This window comes from Protopterus annectens, chromosome 13.part0 (assembly GCF_019279795.1).
Source record: "Protopterus annectens isolate FY-2018-M chromosome 13.part0, PAN1.0, whole genome shotgun sequence".
In the NCBI taxonomy this organism is placed as follows: Eukaryota; Metazoa; Chordata; order Ceratodontiformes; family Protopteridae; genus Protopterus; species Protopterus annectens.
In genome coordinates this window covers 1274950895-1274971725 of record NC_056747.1, presented here as the reverse complement: position 1 = coordinate 1274971725, position 20831 = coordinate 1274950895, and the positions used below count along the sequence as shown (strand labels likewise).

General features: G+C 39.8%; 1 protein-coding gene across 2 annotated transcripts in view; it reads right to left on the bottom strand.

Annotated features, from left to right (window-relative positions):
* The window catches only part of SRCIN1 (SRC kinase signaling inhibitor 1), a 2370959-nt gene that overhangs the window by 34990 nt on the left and 2315138 nt on the right, over positions 1 to 20831 (bottom strand). Inside the window, exon 18 of one of the 2 annotated variants that reach the window (XM_044055283.1) lies at positions 8033 to 8134. The exons of the other annotated variant lie outside the window; for it this stretch is intronic. Coding sequence (XP_043911218.1) covers positions 8078 to 8134 — 57 coding nt within the window. The 3' untranslated portion in view covers positions 8033 to 8077. The remainder of the gene's footprint in view (positions 1 to 8032; positions 8135 to 20831) is intronic. 2 annotated transcript variants of the gene reach the window in all.

The window sequence follows — 20831 nt, the reverse complement described above, 5'->3', positions numbered from 1 at the left end:
CTTCCCAGCAGGGTATCACAGTTTCTTCCAATACCTTCCTGAGCACCCCACTGAAGACATCCCTTGGAAAAAGTGCAAGAGGAAGCACTTGATCTGTCTACAAGAGACAGTCACAGAGGATACAGACTTCAATGAAGGTGAAGGGTCCCCATGATCACCTCCAGAAGACATCTCATTTGGAGACATCCTTGAAATCCAGAAACAGAGAGGTGGTTGGACTCACAGCAACCCTTCATCTGAGGAGTCAGTATTCCAGGAGGCTTTCAGTACAGGCCCATCTACCTCCTGGGTTTCTCCACCCACTGATGAGCTCAATGATTTGGTCTCTCGGCGGGCGTGGATGGAACCTGGCACAGTTTAACCCATATCCAGAAGACTGGACAAGATTCTGGCACCACCTTTAGGGAAGGAGTTTTGGGCTAAAGGGGTACCTGTTGATACCATGGTCATGGCGATGGCCACCAAAAAGGAACTTGCCAAACAGAGTTCCACTGTTCATCCCCCTAACAGGGAGTCTAGGACAATCAATAGGTTTAGGAAGCATGCACTTCAGTGACCTTTGCCCTAATGTTGCTGAATTATTTGGCACATTTTACTAGGCTGCAGAGGGATTTGATCAAGGAAATTTCGAATTCCCTCTCAGGACCCATTTCTGCAGAGGTCCAACCAGCCTTGACTTCTCAGTTGGCTATCCTACAATCTATTTTAAATTCATCTTTGAGGCTTATTTCTCATGCAGCTGAAGGTACCTCAAGGACAGCAGGTTTAGGCATCTCCATCAGAAGACATGCCTGGATGTGCTTATGTGATTTTGCAGAGCCCTTCAAGTCTCTGTTCATCAGTGCTTCCTTTGATGGCACTTCTTGGTTCGGCCTCACAGTGAAAGAAACTTTATCCAGGTGTGAGAAGGATGGAAATACCCTCTCTGCAGTCAGCATAAATTTTTGACCTCTCGAGATTGTTTTCAAGAAATCATCAAGGTGGTCGAAAGATGTGGTTATCCCAGGGTCCTTTCCAGGACACATGTGGAGGAAGTTTCCCCAGGGGCAGAGGGAGGTGCTCTAATAGTTGACACTGACCTGTAGCAGAGGAGGCCCAGAAAAGCAGGTGTCCAGAGATTCTTTCTCCGACAGACCCTACCAGTGCTCCTGAAAGGAAGCCCGAATGTCCACCTCTGGAGGCAATCAGGTGTCGATTATCCCTGCACCAGAGAGCCTGGCTAGATGTAAGATACTTGGGTGCAGAAGGGTATATCCTGAGGCTATGTAATACCCTTTTCCCTCCCACCTCCAATCTAAAGAAAAATCCCTGATGTTCCACAGAGTCAGAGGGAAGACGCAGCAATTCCAATACAAAAGCTGCTAGAAAAAAGTCATCCAGAAAGTCCCACTAGACCAGACAGAATCCAAAACTTACATAAGGTTTTTTTTAGTGCCAAAGAAAACAAGGGACTGGAGACCAATTTTGGATCTCAGCAACTTGAACAAGTCAGTTCGACATACCAAGATTATGATGGTCACAGTTCAGTCCATTCTCCTCTGTCACATAAAGATGAACCGATGATCCATAAGGTATTTACGCTTCTGGCTGGAAGTCAGTCATTACAAGTTCAAAATTTCTGCCCTTTGGTCTCACCATAGCCCCCAGGGTAATCACCAAATATGTGGCAGTAGTAGCAGCTCACTTGAGACTACATGGATTCCCAGTGTTTCCATATCTGGCTGACTGGCTCATTACCTCCCCAACCAGGTATCTATTGATAAAAGCAAGAAATCAGGTTCTCCAGACTTGTTCTCATCTGGGAATAACCATAAACTATGACAAGTCTCAACTACAACCAACTCAAAATTTGGAATTCATAAGAGCAGTTTTCAATGCAAAGTAGATGGTAGCTTCACTACCTCCCTCAAGAGTACAACCTATCAGATCACAGGTCAGAAATATAATCTCCAGTACCAAGATTTCAGCCTGCTTGGTCTTTCAAGCTCTGGGATCAATGTCAAGGGCAATAATTTTAGTACCTCTAGCCAGATCTCATATGATGATTCTACAATGGATGCTAGCAGCACAATGGTCGATACTTTACCAACCCATGTCACTGCAGATACAAATTACTTAGGGATGGAAGAGAGATCTTTGGTGGTGGATTCAATTATATCAGGTTCTACAAGGCCATCCATTCAGTCTCCCTCAGCCCAAGGCCATAGTGACCACAGATGATTCCCTGTTGGGGGTGGGGGGCACTTTCTGGGGCAGACGGTCCAAGGCACTTGGTCCCCCGAACAAGACATTTTGCATATAAATGTCCTGGAGATGACAGCAGCGCTCCTAGTGTTGCAGGCATTCCAGAATACTCTACCTTCAGGGACAATCGCTATTCAAATGGCAATATGTCAGTAGTTTGGTACATCAGCAAACAGGGTGGGACCAAGTCATACCCCTTCTGTCGAGAAGCACTCAGAGTGTGGCAATGGGAGAGCTCATCCAACCACTTCCTTGTAGCAATGCATATTCCGCAGAAGTCCAGTGTGACAGCAGACAAATTGAGCAGGTACATTCTTCTACCTTATAAGTGGTCTCTCAACAAGAAGCTGATGGAAATGATTTTTCTTCAATGGGGCAAGCCTTGCTGCAACCTTTTTGCATCTCACCTGAACAACAAATGCAGCAGCTACTTTGCCCTAATCCCTACACGGGGAATCATCGAGGGATGCTCTACTTCACAATTGGCTCCCTTGTCTACTTTATGCCCACCCACTAATCCCATTAATTCCAAAATTTCTGCAGAAAGCTGCCAGGTTGAAGAACAAAGTCATCCTCATTGCACCTTACTGACCTTGACAGGTTTGGTTTCCCTTCCTCTGGCCTCACTTACTTCACCAACCTTGGGTTCTGGATCCAATTCCAGACCTCCTGTCTCACCTGATGGGCATGATCCATCCAGACATCTCAAACCTCAGGCTGATGGCCTGGTTTCTCCAATTCCATAAATAAACAGACAACTGATGCTCTCTTCCCCTGTCCAACATATCCTTTTATTTTCCCATAAACCTTCAACAAGGAAACTCTAAGTAAATGGAAAAGATTAATTTTCTGGCACAACAAAATCATATTGATCCCCTTTCAGCTCCATTACATAACATACTTGACTTTTTAGCTTCACTTTTTAAAGAAGGTGCTAATTCCTCAACCCTTAAGGTTCAGTTAGCAGCAATATCAAAATTTCACATTGGATTTGAAGGTTCTGCAGTAGCCTCTCATAAATTGTGCAGAGCTTTCTTGCGAGGCACTCTTCTTTTGAGACCTCTGTTTAAAGACCTTACTCCCCAATGGGATCTCAGTCTGGTACTGTAAGCTCTAAGACATTCCCCCTTTGAACCAGCAACTAAATGTGAGCTTACGTATCTTACTTGGAAATCTGTTTTTATAGTAGCTATTACCTCTGCTAGATGAATTTCAGAGATTGTCTTCTAAACCTCAGTACTTGATCTTTCACAAGGAGAGAGTGACGCTACAAATGCCTCCTACTTCCCAATGTGGTGTCAGAATCTAATAGCAATCAGTCCATTAATTTGCCAGCATTCTTTCCTAATTTTGCAAACAAGGAAGAATACTTGTCACATTTATTGGATGTTCACAGCAATTATGCTTTTACCTGCACAGAACAAAAGAAATCAGAAAAAAACAGACCAATTGTTTGTTTCATCTACAGAATTGAAATTGGGTAAACCAGTTGCAAAAATAACTTTATCCAGATGGCTCACCAATTGTATTTCATTTATCTATAACAAATTGGGTATTGTCTTACCAAAACTGGTACAAGATCATTCAACTAGGTTTGTGGCAACGTCTTCAGTCTTGCTATCCAGAGCTTCCATGGACAACATCTATGCATCAGCAACTTGGGCTTCTCCCTATACCTTTATTACTCATTACAAATTGGATCTGGCCTCCAGGGGTGGAGCATCATTTGGGTCAACTGTGCTCAGGAATATCCTTCCTTAAAGCCCACCGGGATTGTAGGTAGCTGGGGACTCTGTCTCATCAGTTGAGGATAGAATGAAAAGATAGAATGAAAATTAACAACATCAGATAAAGAAGTTATGTGCTCACCATAACTTTCCATCTGTGTCGTTCATTCTCATTTTTCATCAGCGTCACACCCATCGGGCCCCATCCCTTCTGTCCACAAACTTCTGGATGAATGAGCAGTTAGAGAGACATGATTGTCCTTTATACTGAGCTCCCGATATAGTTTTTTCCTTTATGAAGTACATGCAATTTTACATCTTCTATTTTTATGCATGTTAAACATTCCTTTTCTGGTAAAATTAGCAGACAAGATCTGAGATAGTTTAGGGTTGGTGCATTATGGGTAAGGGAGAAGCTTGAGAGCTTTTGGTTACCACAAGCTTTAGTAATGGTGGAGTCATATCCAAGGATCGGATCTGAATCCATCAGTTGAGGAAGAATTAACATGGACAACACATATGGAATATTATGGTGAGTAGATAACTTGTTTTTATGTTCTAGTTTCAAGATGATATGATTGTGCATGAAAATTTATGGTCTTGAAGACTAATTGTGAACCACAAGGCAAAGCTACACAATCAATGGCAAGGAATAATAAAATACATTAAAGAGGCCATTAAGGACATCAAATAGCATTTAATGAGGAAAGATAACAGCTGGACTTGGCAGAAACACTGACTATACTTTGCTGTTGCAGTGTGACATGGTTGGAATGACATTTGCAGGATAACAGGAAATTAGACCATCTATAGTCATACCACGTGGGTGGCAGGAGGCTACATCTCATAGCTACATCCTGATGATACCCCCTTAGTGCAAAAAAGGTCCACATGTTGTAGCTAGATAGACCCTTGTCACTAACTAATACCCCTAGTAGAGGGTACAGGTGTAACGTATTAAAGCAGCTCACTCAACAGGGTCAAAGGACATATACTATGCGTCCTTCTAAGTCTGCTGTATAGTACGTACGCCGTTTAATATGAGATTTGCACTTCATCTGATTTACAATAAAAGCATGGCTGTGATCATTTAGTTCAATGTGTTGCACATTATAAGAAGTAAGCACAATTTAATTGGGAAAGGTTTTGGGATGGACAGACCTTCATCATTATTTCAGATAAGAGGTAAGCACAATTTAATTGGCAAAGGGTTTGGGATAGACAGACGTTCCTAGCTTGGTTATCTATGGGCAAGAAGCAGTCCATTAAAAACTGAAGTTGGAAAGGACTGATAGCTAAAGGACAGTGATACTAGTTGAGGCAAAGCAGATAAGGAAAGAAGGATTTGCCCAAAATGGGGTTTGTAAAAAGAGGAGTAGTGCTAGGAAATTCCAAATGGAAGGAAGGAAGGAGGCAAACTAGAAAACCTATAGTGGTTAGGGTCTCTCTTTGTTTTGTAACAGCTAGGTCCCACTTGAAACCACCTTTACAAAATGTGGACGAGAAGGAAAGAAGGTGCAGTAACTCACTATCCACAAAGTTATCACACTAAGGGTTGATACAGAAATTATAATTTTTTCCACATTGTTTTGGAATTTTGCCTTCTTTAACAAGAGTTAGCTAGCAAACATATATTAGAAATTATGCAGTGCAGAGAACATTTCTGACAAACTTGGAGGTGTCTGGGAAAGTGCCTTCTGCAGTCATCCTGCTTAGGGGGCATTACACTGGGCCTGACAGATTTGGATGGAACCAGTTTTTACATAACAAAGTTTGTGAATATTGGACAGAAAATAATTAGCAGTCCTCCGGTCCTCTGTTTGAAGAGGCAAGGGGCTCACGGTGAGGTAGTCCCAGACACTGTTGGGCTAGCTTCACATCTGACTCCTTCCAGCTGTCTGTTATACACTCTCTCAGAGTTATGATTGCCAGTTTAACTAGTTTGTAATAAAAATTCCATCATGGTGTCTGTCTCCATTATATATAAGGGTACTAGAATACGTAAATAGGAAGATTTAAGAAAAGAACCTCCTTTCTTAGCCTGACTGCCTCTAAGCAACCAGCCTAGATTACTATAACAGTGAAAAAAACATTTTTTGTCCATAAATGGCATGTTATGGCCATCTCCATGTCTGAGTGCTGTAAGTCTGGTAAGGATTACATGCCTTTAATTCAGAAACCGTGCAGTTCAATTTCTTCAGAATTTCTGAACTAAGATAAGTTTATTTTAGTTATATCTTTATAATCCAACATACATGAGATTTAATTGTTTATTTTTTGATAGTATCTTGAAGGTTTTGAATTCCAGAGTGGTAGGGTGCCAGTTTTCAGGCACTGAGCAGTATAAAGTTGTATTTCTTACACTTACAACTTTATAACTGGCTTAAAGGAAAACGCATTTGAACTGTGCCGCTCATAGTTTGCATGCTAACGATCAATTCTTTTAACTCAAGATGATAATGTCTATATACAGCACACTGCAGTCCTAACTGACCTTTGAAATTCTTGCTTTCTATTATTGTAATTTTGCCACAACTTCAGAACCTTGTGATGTCTTAGATTCATAGGTAAGTACCAGACTAGCTGCCCCTGTGACCCATTTTAAGCCCAGCCAATTTTCCCTCGAAGATAAGAATCAAACTCTGGATTTTGTATCTGTGAATTAAAAACCTAAACCATTATGCCAAGCTGTAATAGTTTAAAATTAATAGGTTTCCCATTGTTTTCATGGAATATTATGCTATAATGGGCACAGTTCATGATCGTTTCCCTTTATACTGATTGCTCTTACGTTAGATTTTTTATACAAGATGGATATGAACTTAATTAAAAAAAAATGAAATGCAAAGTAAATTGCCTAGCTGCATATTTACAGCTTCCTGAGAGGTTTGGTGCAATTTATGAAAAGTAACAGAAAGCATGACAATGAATATGACACATAGTTGCCAGTGAACCACGCTGGGACACAATGGCACAGACAGATATGCAGTTGTGCTGTGATGAGTTGCAGCATAATAGCGAATTACACACTCTAGCACTGTAGTCTGATAACAAACAAAAGTTAATTACCATTTTCATCCTGAAAAATGATGCACTACAGTCTTTATAGAGAGCGATGCACTATTATATGGCCTGTTGGCAACTATGTTTGTTTTCAACTCTACCAGAAAAGTACTGAAAATCAAGGCCACACTAATAGAGTTTCCAGCTATTATTCGTTTGGTGCTGCATCTGTTCTCAAGTCACATATGAACGTCTTCCCTCAATAATAAAAAGAAATCACAGCAATCATAAATGTACTCTGCTTTTAAAGTCATGTAATTCAGAAATGTCCTAAGTGGCCTTGACTGATTGATACGTACTTATGAGAATGGTCACTGTTATTTAAAAAGTTTGGGAGTCAAAGCCATATGTGCTTCTCTTCCCATACACAGCTATTCTGCAATCTGTATGAGAGACGGATACAGGTACACATAGTCATGTTGGCAGGTAGATACAAAATAATATTACTGTTACAGCATAGTTTAAATGAAGCTTCAAATGGCAAAAAAAAAACAAAAAAAAACAAAACAAAAACAAAACAAAAAACAAATAAATAAAATCACAATGCATCTGACTGAAGTTTGGGATTAATCCAACTAGAGTGGCAGGACAGAGATTGCTGAACATGCTTGTGACAACAGCATTCTGTAAGACAACCTGCCATTAACTGTTGGAATTAACCACAGGTTTCCAGTAAGGGCATTGTATGGCCTCTCTCTATATATATTTATTCAGGGTCTGAAATTGATACTTACCACAGACATATGGTCAGTACCATGTTAGTGACCATCTCCTTTTTTCTGGTCCTGCTCACTGACACTGAAAATGATAATGAGCGAATGACCATACTTATGGGCCAATGGAATGTTAAAACCATCAGGTTTTTCAGCCACTCAATCCTGCAATGAATGGCTGCAAAATATTCTTTGTTCCCTGATATACATATATATAGCTTGCTTACAACGGACAACTGAACTTACATTCTAAACGGGGATGGGGAAACACCCCTAAATACTCACATCATTTTAGCCAACACTCCATCTTTATTCTCACAGAACACAGGATTAACAGCACCAGGAATGTTTCGGTCTGTCCGGACCTTTTTCAACCATAGAGTGGCACTACAATTAAATACAAGAGAAGGGCGTGGAACTTAAAATGACAACAAGCAAACCAATGGTGGTAGAAAAGCATTCATACCTCAGAAGCAGAGACAAAAGCTAACAAAAAATGTTAAACTGATAGCAAAAATGCTAGTGGGGACAAAAATTAAAGAACTCCAGTAACACTTACAATTAAATAAGATTTAAAGGAGACAAACACAATATATTACAGAATTAGCCATAATATAAGTGACAGAAAGGATGAACAGACTAAAACATTTCAGAAAGATTGCTAATAATCGAGACAACAAGATGTGTGGCACATGGCCAAAACAACTCATCCGACGGAAATGAATGATTAGGAAGGTGCAAATGGTGTTTAAGACAGAACAGGTATATCAGGGGGTGAGAGCCCAAAATAAAGAGCCCTCAAGTCAGTCATAAATGAGAATTCAGTAAGATAGACATCTGACCCCAGAATTATTGTTAATCTGAACCAAAACCAGTAAGAGGGGATGTGAGTCAAGAGTTCTAGGGTTGAGGATAATTTAATCTGAAAACATCCCAGAAGTACTATAAACCTAGGCTTACTTTTTCCTAAATTTTCTTAAATAAGGAAGTATCACATCACCTCGAAATGTTATGGTCCACTACTAAAAGCAAACTGTTTCTGGTATCTTCCTACTACTGCAACAAGTGGGAATATAATCTGACAGGACTCAGTCTGAATGCAGTTAAAAAAAGACGGCAACCACACTCTGTCTCAAGTATAGCATTAAACTCCCTTTATTTTGCTGTCTGATGAGTTAGTGCAGAAGAAAATTTACAATGTACGTTTTCCCCGTAACTATGAGTATTCTAATTTTTAGTGATATATCACACTGACGTTGATCTATTTTGACTTTTACATCAGCTCTCCTTGATGGAGAAATACACACAAGTCAGAGTGCAGGTGTCTGAGTCAATACGGACCCCGTCCTGCATGTTCATATAGCCTAACCTCCCATTTGTTGTCTGTGTCAACAGGCTGTCATGTGCTACTCTGTATACCTTGTATTTAAGGCGCTCATACCCAGGGCATTTAGTTAAGTTAAGTAAGGCCGCAGTATGTACAGCACATCTCTCCAGACTGACTATGGCTGTTGACCATTTCGCACCAATCATTACTTTATCTTATTACCAAAGGAAATAGGGAGCTGATATGTGACAGCCAAAAACTGCAATCAAGAAATTAATAGAATGTGAACAAAAGGGGTCAAAATAAAACAAACAACCCGATGATGCTAAGTACAGGGAGGTGAAAAGCAGGAATAAAAATCTGCAATGCTGATCTTTGCCTCATGAAGTAATAGGAACGAGATCCCAAATAAAACACACGTAACTCATTAATGGGTCATCTTGTTTAGATAATGTGAACTAGTGGCAAAATGTTATGCATTCTGCAGTTCTTGAGAATTAGGTTGAGAATCTAAATGAAAGAGTTGCCATTATTAAGGTCACTCATGGAACGTGCAACCAAGAATTAATGCAATTTCAGAAAAGCAAGGGATCAAAACTGATGGGTCCTGAACATCTTCTAAGGACAAAACCTACACTAAACTTGGAGACATGAATAACAACACAGCAGAAGTGAAACCATGTGAGTGGTGAAACAACCCATGCTTATCTGACTCAGGCCTGTGGAGACTGTATTAAAAACACAATGTACACATCAAAAATGAGAATAAATGTAAACAAAACAGCACCTCAATGACATCTGAAGGAAAAAAAACACATAAAAAGAGTTGTTTATGCTTTATTAAAATATGGAAGCATATACTCTATCCCAAATACAAGTAATAATGCTACAAATAACACTAGTGATGTACAGATTGAAATTTGATACGTTGTTTTACTTTTGGTTTTATGCATATGCATTAGCGAGCCACAGAAAGCTTATGGAAAGCACAGTTGTGTAACATACTTATCTAACATTTGATCTTCAAGAAGTCATTGTAAAAGGAAATCCTAACATGTGGTGGTTTATATACCGTCTGTTTCCCCTCATTCCAAATGAATCTACAAATCTGTCTCTTCCCGCTTTGAAGCTAACATTGGTCTCAAATCTGAGAGGTGGACAGTTACAGTACCCCTGTAGCACAACTTTTTCAGACTCTAATTTGTTTTGTAGAGTGGGCTTTAAATTCAGTGACAAATTGATTGTTAGAAATGATAGTTATGTTCTCACCATAATACTGGATCTTGAGTATCCTTGTTTGCCCACGTCAATGTGTGGGACTAGTCACTGCCAGGTAGCTCATGCTCCTCCCCTGTCCTGCAATACACTGCTTCTTTCTCAGCACTCCAGTTCAAGTTTGCCCTGTGATGTCAAAGATCAAAAATCCTTATTTATTGATTTTCAGCTTGCACTATATTTGCAAGGGCAACAACGGACAGGCCTCAGAAAGTCTGTAAGATCTATCATGAGAAAAATGGTGACAGTTTGGAGGGGGGTGAAGGGTGGGTTTGTTGAAGTGTACAGGTATGGATAACATTATGGTAAGTAAATAACTATCACATCTTAGATTATCCAGTCTGTCCACTTCAAAGTATGGAACAGAGGGGTGGCGACATGACAGGATACCTTGGATTACAGTGTTTTTTAAACAAGATTTTGACCTAGATATGACATCCAGCTTATTCTGTCTTGTCACTGCATCACAGATATCATCCACAGAAGTATTTCTGAAAAATGCAGATAGGGGTGGTCATTGGCACACAGAATGCTCTTTTGGAATGGAAGGAAGTGTCCTCTGGGGAAGAATCATGCAAACAGAAAATACAATTAGATAGATGGTTTACCTTCATAAGGTCGCGGATGTTTTGTGCGATCATGCATAACAGCGACCCATATGAGCAAATTTCAAAACATGTTTGCAGCATTATGTCAAAACACACTACGTGGACTCCAGATGTCAAACAGATGTTATTCATTTGAATGGTACACTGCAGTCGCGCTTCAGCCACTCGAACATCTGTGATGCAACATTCTGGATTTTTGCAGGTGTACTTTTGCTTAATTGTCTGCCGCACAAACCATCCATGACCTTATGAAGGTAAACCAGATACACATCTAGACAGAGAAGCTTTGGGTACTTTTTGACCTATGCTGCAGGCGCAAAAGATGCAAATAGCTGATCATGTTTCCTGTGTTGTTTTGCTTGCTGAAATAAAATCTAAAATGTCTATGTACTTCTGTTCAGTGATGGCTGTATTACCCTCAGTTGGGATACTGAACAGAAAACACAGAGAGGGGAAATGTTTGATTAATGATTACTTCTGAAACTATCTTAGCTATCCTAAGCATAAAGGAAGGATTACTTTGAAGACAGACTCTATCTTTATGTATAAACAAGGGTTGGCAGGAAAGGGTTTGCAGTTTGCAAATTTTTTCAACTAATGTAACAGCCACTAGGAACAGGGTTTTCCAAGAAAGGAATGTCAGATCCAACAAACTGTCTGGTTTGAAAGCAGGGGACAAGTCAACTTCTCTAAGACCAAATTAAGATTTCAGTATGGGATAGGATCCTGAAAAGGGGTTAAGAAGGAAGGTCCCTTTTAAGAAGGTCTTACATACCTTCTGGGAAGCCACATTTACAGTGGATGCATCTGTCCTGTGGTGGGGATTGATTCAAACCTTGATGAAAGGGAGATATGGCTGCAAAGTGCACCTTGACAATGGAGTATCTTATCTGGAAGCCACACCAAACAGCTATGACAGAAACAGTAACATAGAAGGAATTGGAGCTGAGAAGGGAAGCAAACCTCAGTGGATTGCCCATAGGGAGAACTTCCACTTTCAACTGTAAAGCTTACAAGTGATGGGTTACTGGGAAGCAGTTAGGATCTGAGCCACATTTGGTGAGTACAAAGGATCAATGGCCATCAGTGGAATTAGAGAAACCATACAGTTAGCTGGAAATTATGCATGTTTAGGTTAGACCTGACAGATGGATGGGACAGGAGATCTGCAATCAGCTCTAGAAGCAAGAGCTTCTTCTTGAGATAAGGTTAAAGCAAGAGGAGCTAAAGTTATTAAGACCAGACTGAGGCTACATGGGTCACTGTTTCTCTGCACCATTTGCCTTTCGAAGTGGTGGAAAAACATATAAAAGCCTCAGTGGACATTGATGAAGCAGAGCATCAATTAGGGACTGTTCTTGTGGAAGGATATAGCCAAAGAAGTTGCAGGATTTGGTGTTGGTTGAGGCTGGAAATAGATCACAGCAAGACTTCTCTCAATGAAGAAAAAACAGTCCTGCCACATTTGGGTACAGAGACCACTCGCAAGGCATCAGAATCCATCTGCAGGGCTTGTCTGCTAAACAGTTGATCCTATCTAGGATGTGTGTTGGCAAGAGAAAACATTGTAATGATATCATCAATCTCTCAAAATGGGGTTAAGATATGGTGCTACCTTGACAGGCTTGAGTTGCAATGACACCCTGGAGGTGGTGGTTCTGGAAGGCCCACAATACAAGGAGGACTGCCCTCATCTCCATAGTACTGATGTGCAGATTTGCTATTTGCTGGGTCCAAGTTCTTCGGACTGCCTGCCTCACAGACTGCCTCCCAACCACAGAGCAGATGCATCCATTGTAACTGCAGCCATTGATAAGAGGAGAACAAAGGAACATCTAGTCATCAGGTTCTGTGTATGAACTGCCATTTAAAGTAAGTCCTGTATACCTTGGATAAGTGAACTGTTTTATCCATGTCTTGCTCCAGTTATGTCCGCTGTGTTCGGAAGGTCCACTGCAACACCCTCATGTGATACTTTGCATGGAGTATAAGACTAACAATAACTGCCTTCATTTGTAGCACCTTCAGACCTATGCAGACTGGGGTGGGGGCTGCATGAAGCAATAGCTGTTGCTGATTGTAAAGAAAGTATCCTTTCTTGAGGTAGCTTTGCATTCTTTTCCACAGTGTCCAGCTTATAAAGCTCATGTTCTTTGATGGTTCTAACTGTGACTTAGCAGTGTTCGTGGATATCCTCAGGGACTGACACAACCCCACTAAGTAATTTCTTTCTCCTTCCAATAACTCTTTGGTGGGAGAGACTAGGAGCTAGTCCTCCAAGTAAAGGAAGATGTGTTTCCCTTTAAGTCTCGTGTCAGATGCAACCACTGTCTTGCATTTGGTGAATACCCTAGAAACTGTGGTAAGGGCAAATGGCAGGTCATGGAACTGTTAATAACCATATCTTTTCCAGAAATACAGGAACCTTTGGGAAGCTCTGGCATTTTTATACTCAGATACACATGCTGAAGGCTCACTGAGCACATCAAATCTCCATCCTGTAAGCACACAGAAGGATGGATTGCACTGTGGTCATCCAGAGAACATGGTTTTCTTCACAAAGAGATTCAGATCACTAAGATCTGAGATCGGTCTGAGGTCCTATGTTTTCTTGGGAATCACAGAGATTATTAAATAATCCCTGAACCCTTTCTGGTCTGGTGGGATCTCTTTGATGTTTTTTTTTTTTTTTTTTTTTTTTTTTTTTTTTTACAAAAAATAGTTCATGAATTCTATTCTGGACACCTCCTGTTGATGGGGTGGGACATCTGGCAATGGTGGAAAGGCCAGTTTGGACAACTCCAAAAATGGAATGGCATATCCTTGTTATATTATTTCCCTGACCAATTTGTTATGTGTGATGGCCAACCACACTTCCTGGTGTAGTGATAGATGACCCTGACAGCCTCTATAGGAGGATATTTGGGAAAGATATCAAGTTCTTCTGCCATTTCCCCTATAAAAGGGTGTGAAACCCCTGGTTTTGCAGACCATCTCAATCTCCAGGGCAGCATTCCTTAAAGTGGTCTCCAGTACCATGGGAAACTATGTCAGGAAAATGGTCAGATGGCTGCTGTTGACTTCTTATACCAAAATTCTTAGGACCTTTTTGGTTCCTGGAAAAGGACTTCTGTAATGCCATGAATTTAACTCCCATGGCAGATAGGATTTTGCCTTACTGTTTTCTTTTGACCAGCTTCTTCCTTCACTTTGGCCCCAAACAGGGAGGACCAGTTTTATTTTATTTATTTTATTTAACATTTGTTTACCAGGAAAGTCCAACTGGGATACAGTCCATTTTCAGCGGAGGCCTGGGGAGAAATGTTTTAGATGTTGAAGGTGATATTAGTGAATGACGCCCTTACATTTTCAACAAGATCTCAAAGTCTGAGTCTGGCATAGTGCCTCATTGTGATGCTTATCTCTGCCTGATTGGCTGCTTTATGTAAAATTTCATGGTGACATCGGAAATACTCAACATGATCAACACCTGTGACTCAGTCTGCAAGTGCGTGGGGTTGCCAGTTTTCTCACTGATCCCAATGTCAGCACAGCTAAACCTTGCTGGAAGCAATTCATGTGCATCAAGTAATTAATAGCTCTTATGATGAAAATGCCTCGTATAACCATATGGTTCCCCATTTAGTCGATCACCTTTGAATTCCTACTGGACAGATGGACCACCAGGTACTCATCAGAGGGCTCTCTTTTGGTTGTGCCTGCTGCCACCATAAAATCTGCAAGAAGTCACTTATTCCTGAGGGATATGTGTTTGGGAGGCTAGATTATCTTGTCAGTTTCCTTGGAATGTGCTCAGCTACATTTGGTTATTGGCACACTTGCTCCACAACCATGTTAATCATGTGGTCCATGGGACAACCACCCAAGATATAGATGGGACAGTCTTAAATACCATCAGAAGTTCCTCATTATGTGAGAGGGATCTATAAGCCAAGCTCCCCTCTGCCTTATATGCTTCCTGAATTTGGGGTCATCTGCATAGGACTGTAGGGATATCACCCCTTCATCAAGGTTTGAATCCAATGGGAGAGTATCTGTTGGGTTTTTTGTGTGCCTCTTTTTGCCCAGCCTCTTCCTTGGCGCATCCAAAAATTTAATTGTTTTGGTGGCTGGAACAGGGATCTGCCCCCTATGGGTCCATGTCTTTTGTGGTACTTGGAATCTTCTGTCTCTGGGGTTCATGGTTGGTGCCCAAAACTCCAAATTGCTTGGTATTGAATAGTGGAGTGAAAGCTGATGATGCATCAACTCTGTTTAACCTCTGTAGTGTGGTTAATTTATTCAAGTAGGTCTATATTAAAAAGACGAACATTTACTTACCCGAACGCCTAAACATCGGCCCGTCTTCATCAAACCACAAAAACATCGATCGTCCAGAAGCACAAAAGCAGAAATGTCGAATCATCATGGTTGGCCTTCTGCGGTATAGCTCCATAAGGTAAGTGTGCGATAGTTACGGACCTTAGGGTTAGGGTGCGGGTTAAGGTAAGTGCACAGATGGTAATGTATGTTAGATTTAGTGTAGGGTTTTGTTAAGTGTATGTGTGTGGATTATTCAGCTTGTTTTGGTTTAGCTTTTTAAGGTAAGTGTGTGATAGTTACAGACCTTAGGGTTAGGGTGCGGGTTAAATTAAGTGCATACATGGTTGTATATGTAAAAGTTAGTGTAGGGTTAGACGTATGGTTTAGTTTAGGGTTAGAAGTAGGATTTTGGTTAGTGTATGTATGTGGTTTATTTAGTTTGTTTGTGTAGGTAGTATGTAGCGGGCGGTGGGGTGGGACAAGTATGACAGTTCGACTTTTTGAATTTCGCAGTTTAGGGCGTTCGGTGTATATGCAGTTCATGGAATATGTGTCGACGTTTAGGTATTCGGGTAAGTAAACATTTGTCTTTATAATATAGACCCTCTTCAGGTATTTGAATGCTGACATCGTGCCTGTTGGAGCCAATGAAGCCATCACTGAAATCAACATCAGAAGCATTGGAACCAAGGTTCTGGCACTGAGGAACATCAACCCAGAAGTCACAGCTGACCTTGAAACCAGCTTTCACACTGATAAGTCAAATGTCAAGGACTCATATTTGGAAAATGGTCCTGACAGAGTTGGAGATGATACCGACACTGAGCCCGCGACATCAACTTCTCAGTGCCTAGATACTCTCAGTATCAAGTGATGGGGATCGAGAGAGTTGGAACCAAGGGCATTGGTACCAAAGGATCTAAACCTATCCACCATCAATGCAGCATACACCAGGTGAACAATCATTTCCAGTACTCCTGGCTTTAAAACAGGGCATGTGGTAGGAACTTGAGAAGTCAATGCCACTGGGCCTTCTTACTGTGTTCTGGAGACACAGAGGGATGGGAGGACAAACAAATCAATTTGTGCCAAAAGAAAAGCCCACATCATGTGTTTCCAGTCAATCAGTATGAAAGGGCTCCTGACAGATCTTATAGACCAAGCAGGTAACACAAAGGATGAGCAAGATTGAAGGAATATGCAAAACACCTTCTCCGAGGGAAAGCTTCCCATTGTCTTTCTTGGAAAAGGATCCTGAACTAGGCACATCTTTAACTGAGTTACTCCTGAGGGGGGAGTTTAGGAAGCAGCCTAATTGGGTGGGACTCCACTTGAGTCCAAGAGTGAGCTTGGGCTTGACACAGCAAAGTACCTCCTACTGACAATTCAGTCCAGTCAACAAAACACACACAGACACACACACACACACACACACACACACACACACACACACACACACACACACACACACACACACACACACACACACACACACACACACACACACACACACAAACACACACACATACACACTAAACAATGCCTCTTATTTTTTTCCTGAGAAAAAATACGAGTGAATAAGGCAAACTCTAACAATAACTCTGTCAGCTAGGCCCAACTGCCTAACCAAGAAAGGGGGGAGGAAGGACTTACAATAAACTTCCAGAAACTATAGAAATAAGCTATTAATGGCAGCAACTAAAATTAAATACAATTTCTGACAGAACCCTATTGAAATATATAAAAATAAACAGTAAACGTATCCTTCCGCTTGTGTTGGTGAAGATTACGTTTGCATGCAACTGGCAGCACAGAAGATCTGGAGTGCTGAGGGAAAAATGGTGCACTGAAAAAGACAGGGAAGGAGCTCAAGCTCTAGATTTGGCTGATTTGGACTGCCTGACAGTGACGTGTCCCATGCACTGAAGTGCACAGACTGGATAATTTAAGATTCAACATTTCCAGAAACAAGGATTGGTGGATGTCCAGAAGCTTCAACTATATCTCATTGACTTATACCCCAGTGAAGGTTCAGCTGGGTGAAAATAACCATATGAACTTTCAGCTTTGCAAGACATTTAACAAAAAGCATTTTTTTTCACAGGGTTTCTGCACTCTTCAGGTGGGAGACTTCAACTCATTAGACATACTAACTCCAAGGATACACAACTGTTAAGAAAAGAGAAACTTATTAAAAAAAAAAAAGGAAACCACTGCATGTGACCACTTGGAATCTGCATTGTCAATGATTTCCTAGAATAAAAAAGCGATTGGGGCATTCATTTCAGGAAGTTCAGCTCAGCTACTTGTCCCCATTAACTTTTTATGCCTTGAAGCCTTTGTAGAACTACAAGGTTCAGCTATGTCATCAGTTACACTAAAACAAAATTTTTATTACAGCTTCTTTGAACAAACAATTTCACCAACTTTGAGAATTCACCCTTGAATCAAAGATGCAGATATTTCAAGCAGATAAAAGGAGGGGCAATGGAAGTCAGAATGACACCCTCATCATATCTCTCAACCTGTTAGCACAAGAAATCTGGACAAAGTCTGCCATAATGGGGGTACAGGTGCCCAAAAATAGGGACAGATATTTAAATATAGTTCTTATAAACTTAGAAAGTTGTTAGAATAACAATTGCATTTTTTCCTGAAGGATATGAAGTCTGAAACGCTAATGTATTTCATTATTTAGTGACTTCATTCTTCAGATTATCCCAGTGAATTGCCAGAAAACCACACATTTTATGAGGAGCAGGCTAAAACTATGAGGCAAACATCTGCAGATTCTGCAAAAATCTGGACATCTGAGAGCTATGACTTACATTTGTGATCCTGGCACTTGTGCATTAGGAAAATCAGATTATGTTGACTACATATCTGTTAAAAATATGTATTATCATACACACTGTATAGGGTCATAGGTTCATAGATAAATACTAGGCAATTGGTCCAGTAGACCATCACAGGTTAGCTACTGCAAATCCCACTACTTGCCCTCTCAGCCATAATGGGCTGGGGGGTAAGATCAGTGATGAAATTACGGATTCTCTTTCACTCATTGAGATTACTTTTGAACAGAGCTAGTAAGCTGCTTTGTTTGATATGGAAAGGAAGCCTATTCCACAGGGAGGGAATTCTCTGGGAGAGCCATTAAACACACCAGAAGGTCCTGTTTAAGTTTCAATGTAGAATCAGGTCCTTACAGCAGGTACTTATGGTACTATCAGTTTTATGACCTTCACAAAAACATCTGTCAATTTAAATGGACAGTATCTACCCCCTCAAAGCCAAACTGCTTTGAGTCCTGAGCTTGTGAGCTCCATTGTTTTACAAATTATACTATAATGGGTAATTGGTCCTTAGTTCCCAAGGTCAGTGACAAGGTTGCCCGTATGGGGTAGTATCCCATCATAAATTCTGTCATCTGCTGGTACATACCTCACAGACAGGCTAAGATTGAATAGGTCTGTGAGGGGGTCAGTGAGACAGTGTTTCATGTTAATAAAGAAACAACCAGTTTTGGGTGGATAGTACTTAAAGTTCACTAGGTCATCAGTACATTGTAGATTAGCCTTGGAGAAGTCCCTGAAGACAGTCAAATTTGAGCTCATGTGAGACTGTGTTCTTGAGAATATTATGGCACAGAAATTTGATTTAACCAGTGACAGGGTAAGAGTACATCTGCAGCATACTATGGTTATTTTAATAAGAACCAAAGCGAGCAGGTTTTGCTTTTGTAGGGGAGGTACTATCTTTTTGAGAAAGTTTGCACTGATGAAATTCAAGAACTATTGTGTGCACTTGTAGTGCATGTATGCCAGTTTATGGATGGGTAGTTAAAAATCACCCATATGTATTGTCTGAAATTCAGTAATTAGGAACAGTAATTTGGTAAGTTAGGCATCACGGGCTGCAGGGGGTCATAGATTTGGTTTCGTAATTGGCAATGATCTGCTGGATGGAGTTGCTTATAGATACCAGAATATCCAGGAGTTGAAAGCTGCTCTTGCATACAATTAATTGCAGGGTATTAGGTTTGTAAATAAATATGAAAATGCCCTTTGGCAGCAAAGGTACCCTCAATGGAGGTTCTATATGAGGGTTAAACATTAAACTTAGGCAGAGAGGGAGCATTATCACTGCATTATAACCGCATTTCAATAACTATATACATGTCACTGCATTATAACCGCATTTCAATAACTATATAAATATCAGTGTATTATAACTGCATTCCAATAACTATATAAATGTCACTGTATTATAACCGCATTTCAATAACTATATAAATATCACTGCATTATAACCACATTTCAATAACTATATAAATGTCACTGTATTATAACCACATTTCAATAACTATTGTATTATAACCGCATTTCAATAACTATATAAATATCACTGCATTATAACCGCATTTCAATAACTATATAAATGTCACAGTATTATAACCACATTTCAATAACTATATAAATGTCACTGCATTATAACCGCATTTCAATAACTATATAAATGTCACTGCATTATAACCGCATTTCAATAAACTATATAACTTTCAGTGTATTATAATCGCATTTCAATAACTATATAAATGTCGGTGCATTATAACCACATTTCAATAACTATAACTGCATTTCAATAACTATATAAATGTGACTGTATTATAACCGCATTTCAATAACTATATAAATATCACTGTATTATAACCGCATTTCAATAACTATATAAATGTCACTGTATTATAACCGCATTTCAATAACTATATAAATATCACTGCATTATAACCGCATTTCAATAACTATATAAATGTCACTGTATTATAACCACATTTCAATAACTATATAAATGTCACTGCATTATAACCGCATTTCAATAACTACATAAATATCACTGCATTATAACCGCATTTCAATAACTATATAAATATCAGTGTATTATAACCGCATTTCAATAACTAATAAAACCAAAACCAAACGACTGTAAAACACCAAACAGGAAGAAAGAAGAAATCCACAGTTCACAGCTCAAGTCCACAGGTTTATTGGTGACCAATAAACCTGTGGACTTGAGTTGTGAACTGTGGATTTTTTCTTTCTTCCGTTTTGCATTTCAATAACTATATAAATGTCACTGTATTATAACCGCATTTCAATAACTATATAAATATCACTGCATTATAACCGCATTTCAGTAACTATATAAATGTCACTGCATTATAACCGCATTTCAATAACTATATAAATGTCACTGTATTATAACCGCATTTCAATAACTATATAAATATCACTGCATTATAACCGCATTTCAGTAACTATATAAATGTCACTGCATTATAACCGCATTTCAATAACTATATAAATGTCACTGCATTATAACCGCATTTCAATAAACTATATAACTGTCAGTGTATTATAACCGCATTTCAATAACTATATAAATGTCACTGCATTATAACCGCATTTCAAAAACTATATAAATGTCACTGCATTATAACTGCATTTCAATAACTATATAAATGTCACTGCATTATAGCTGCATTTCAATA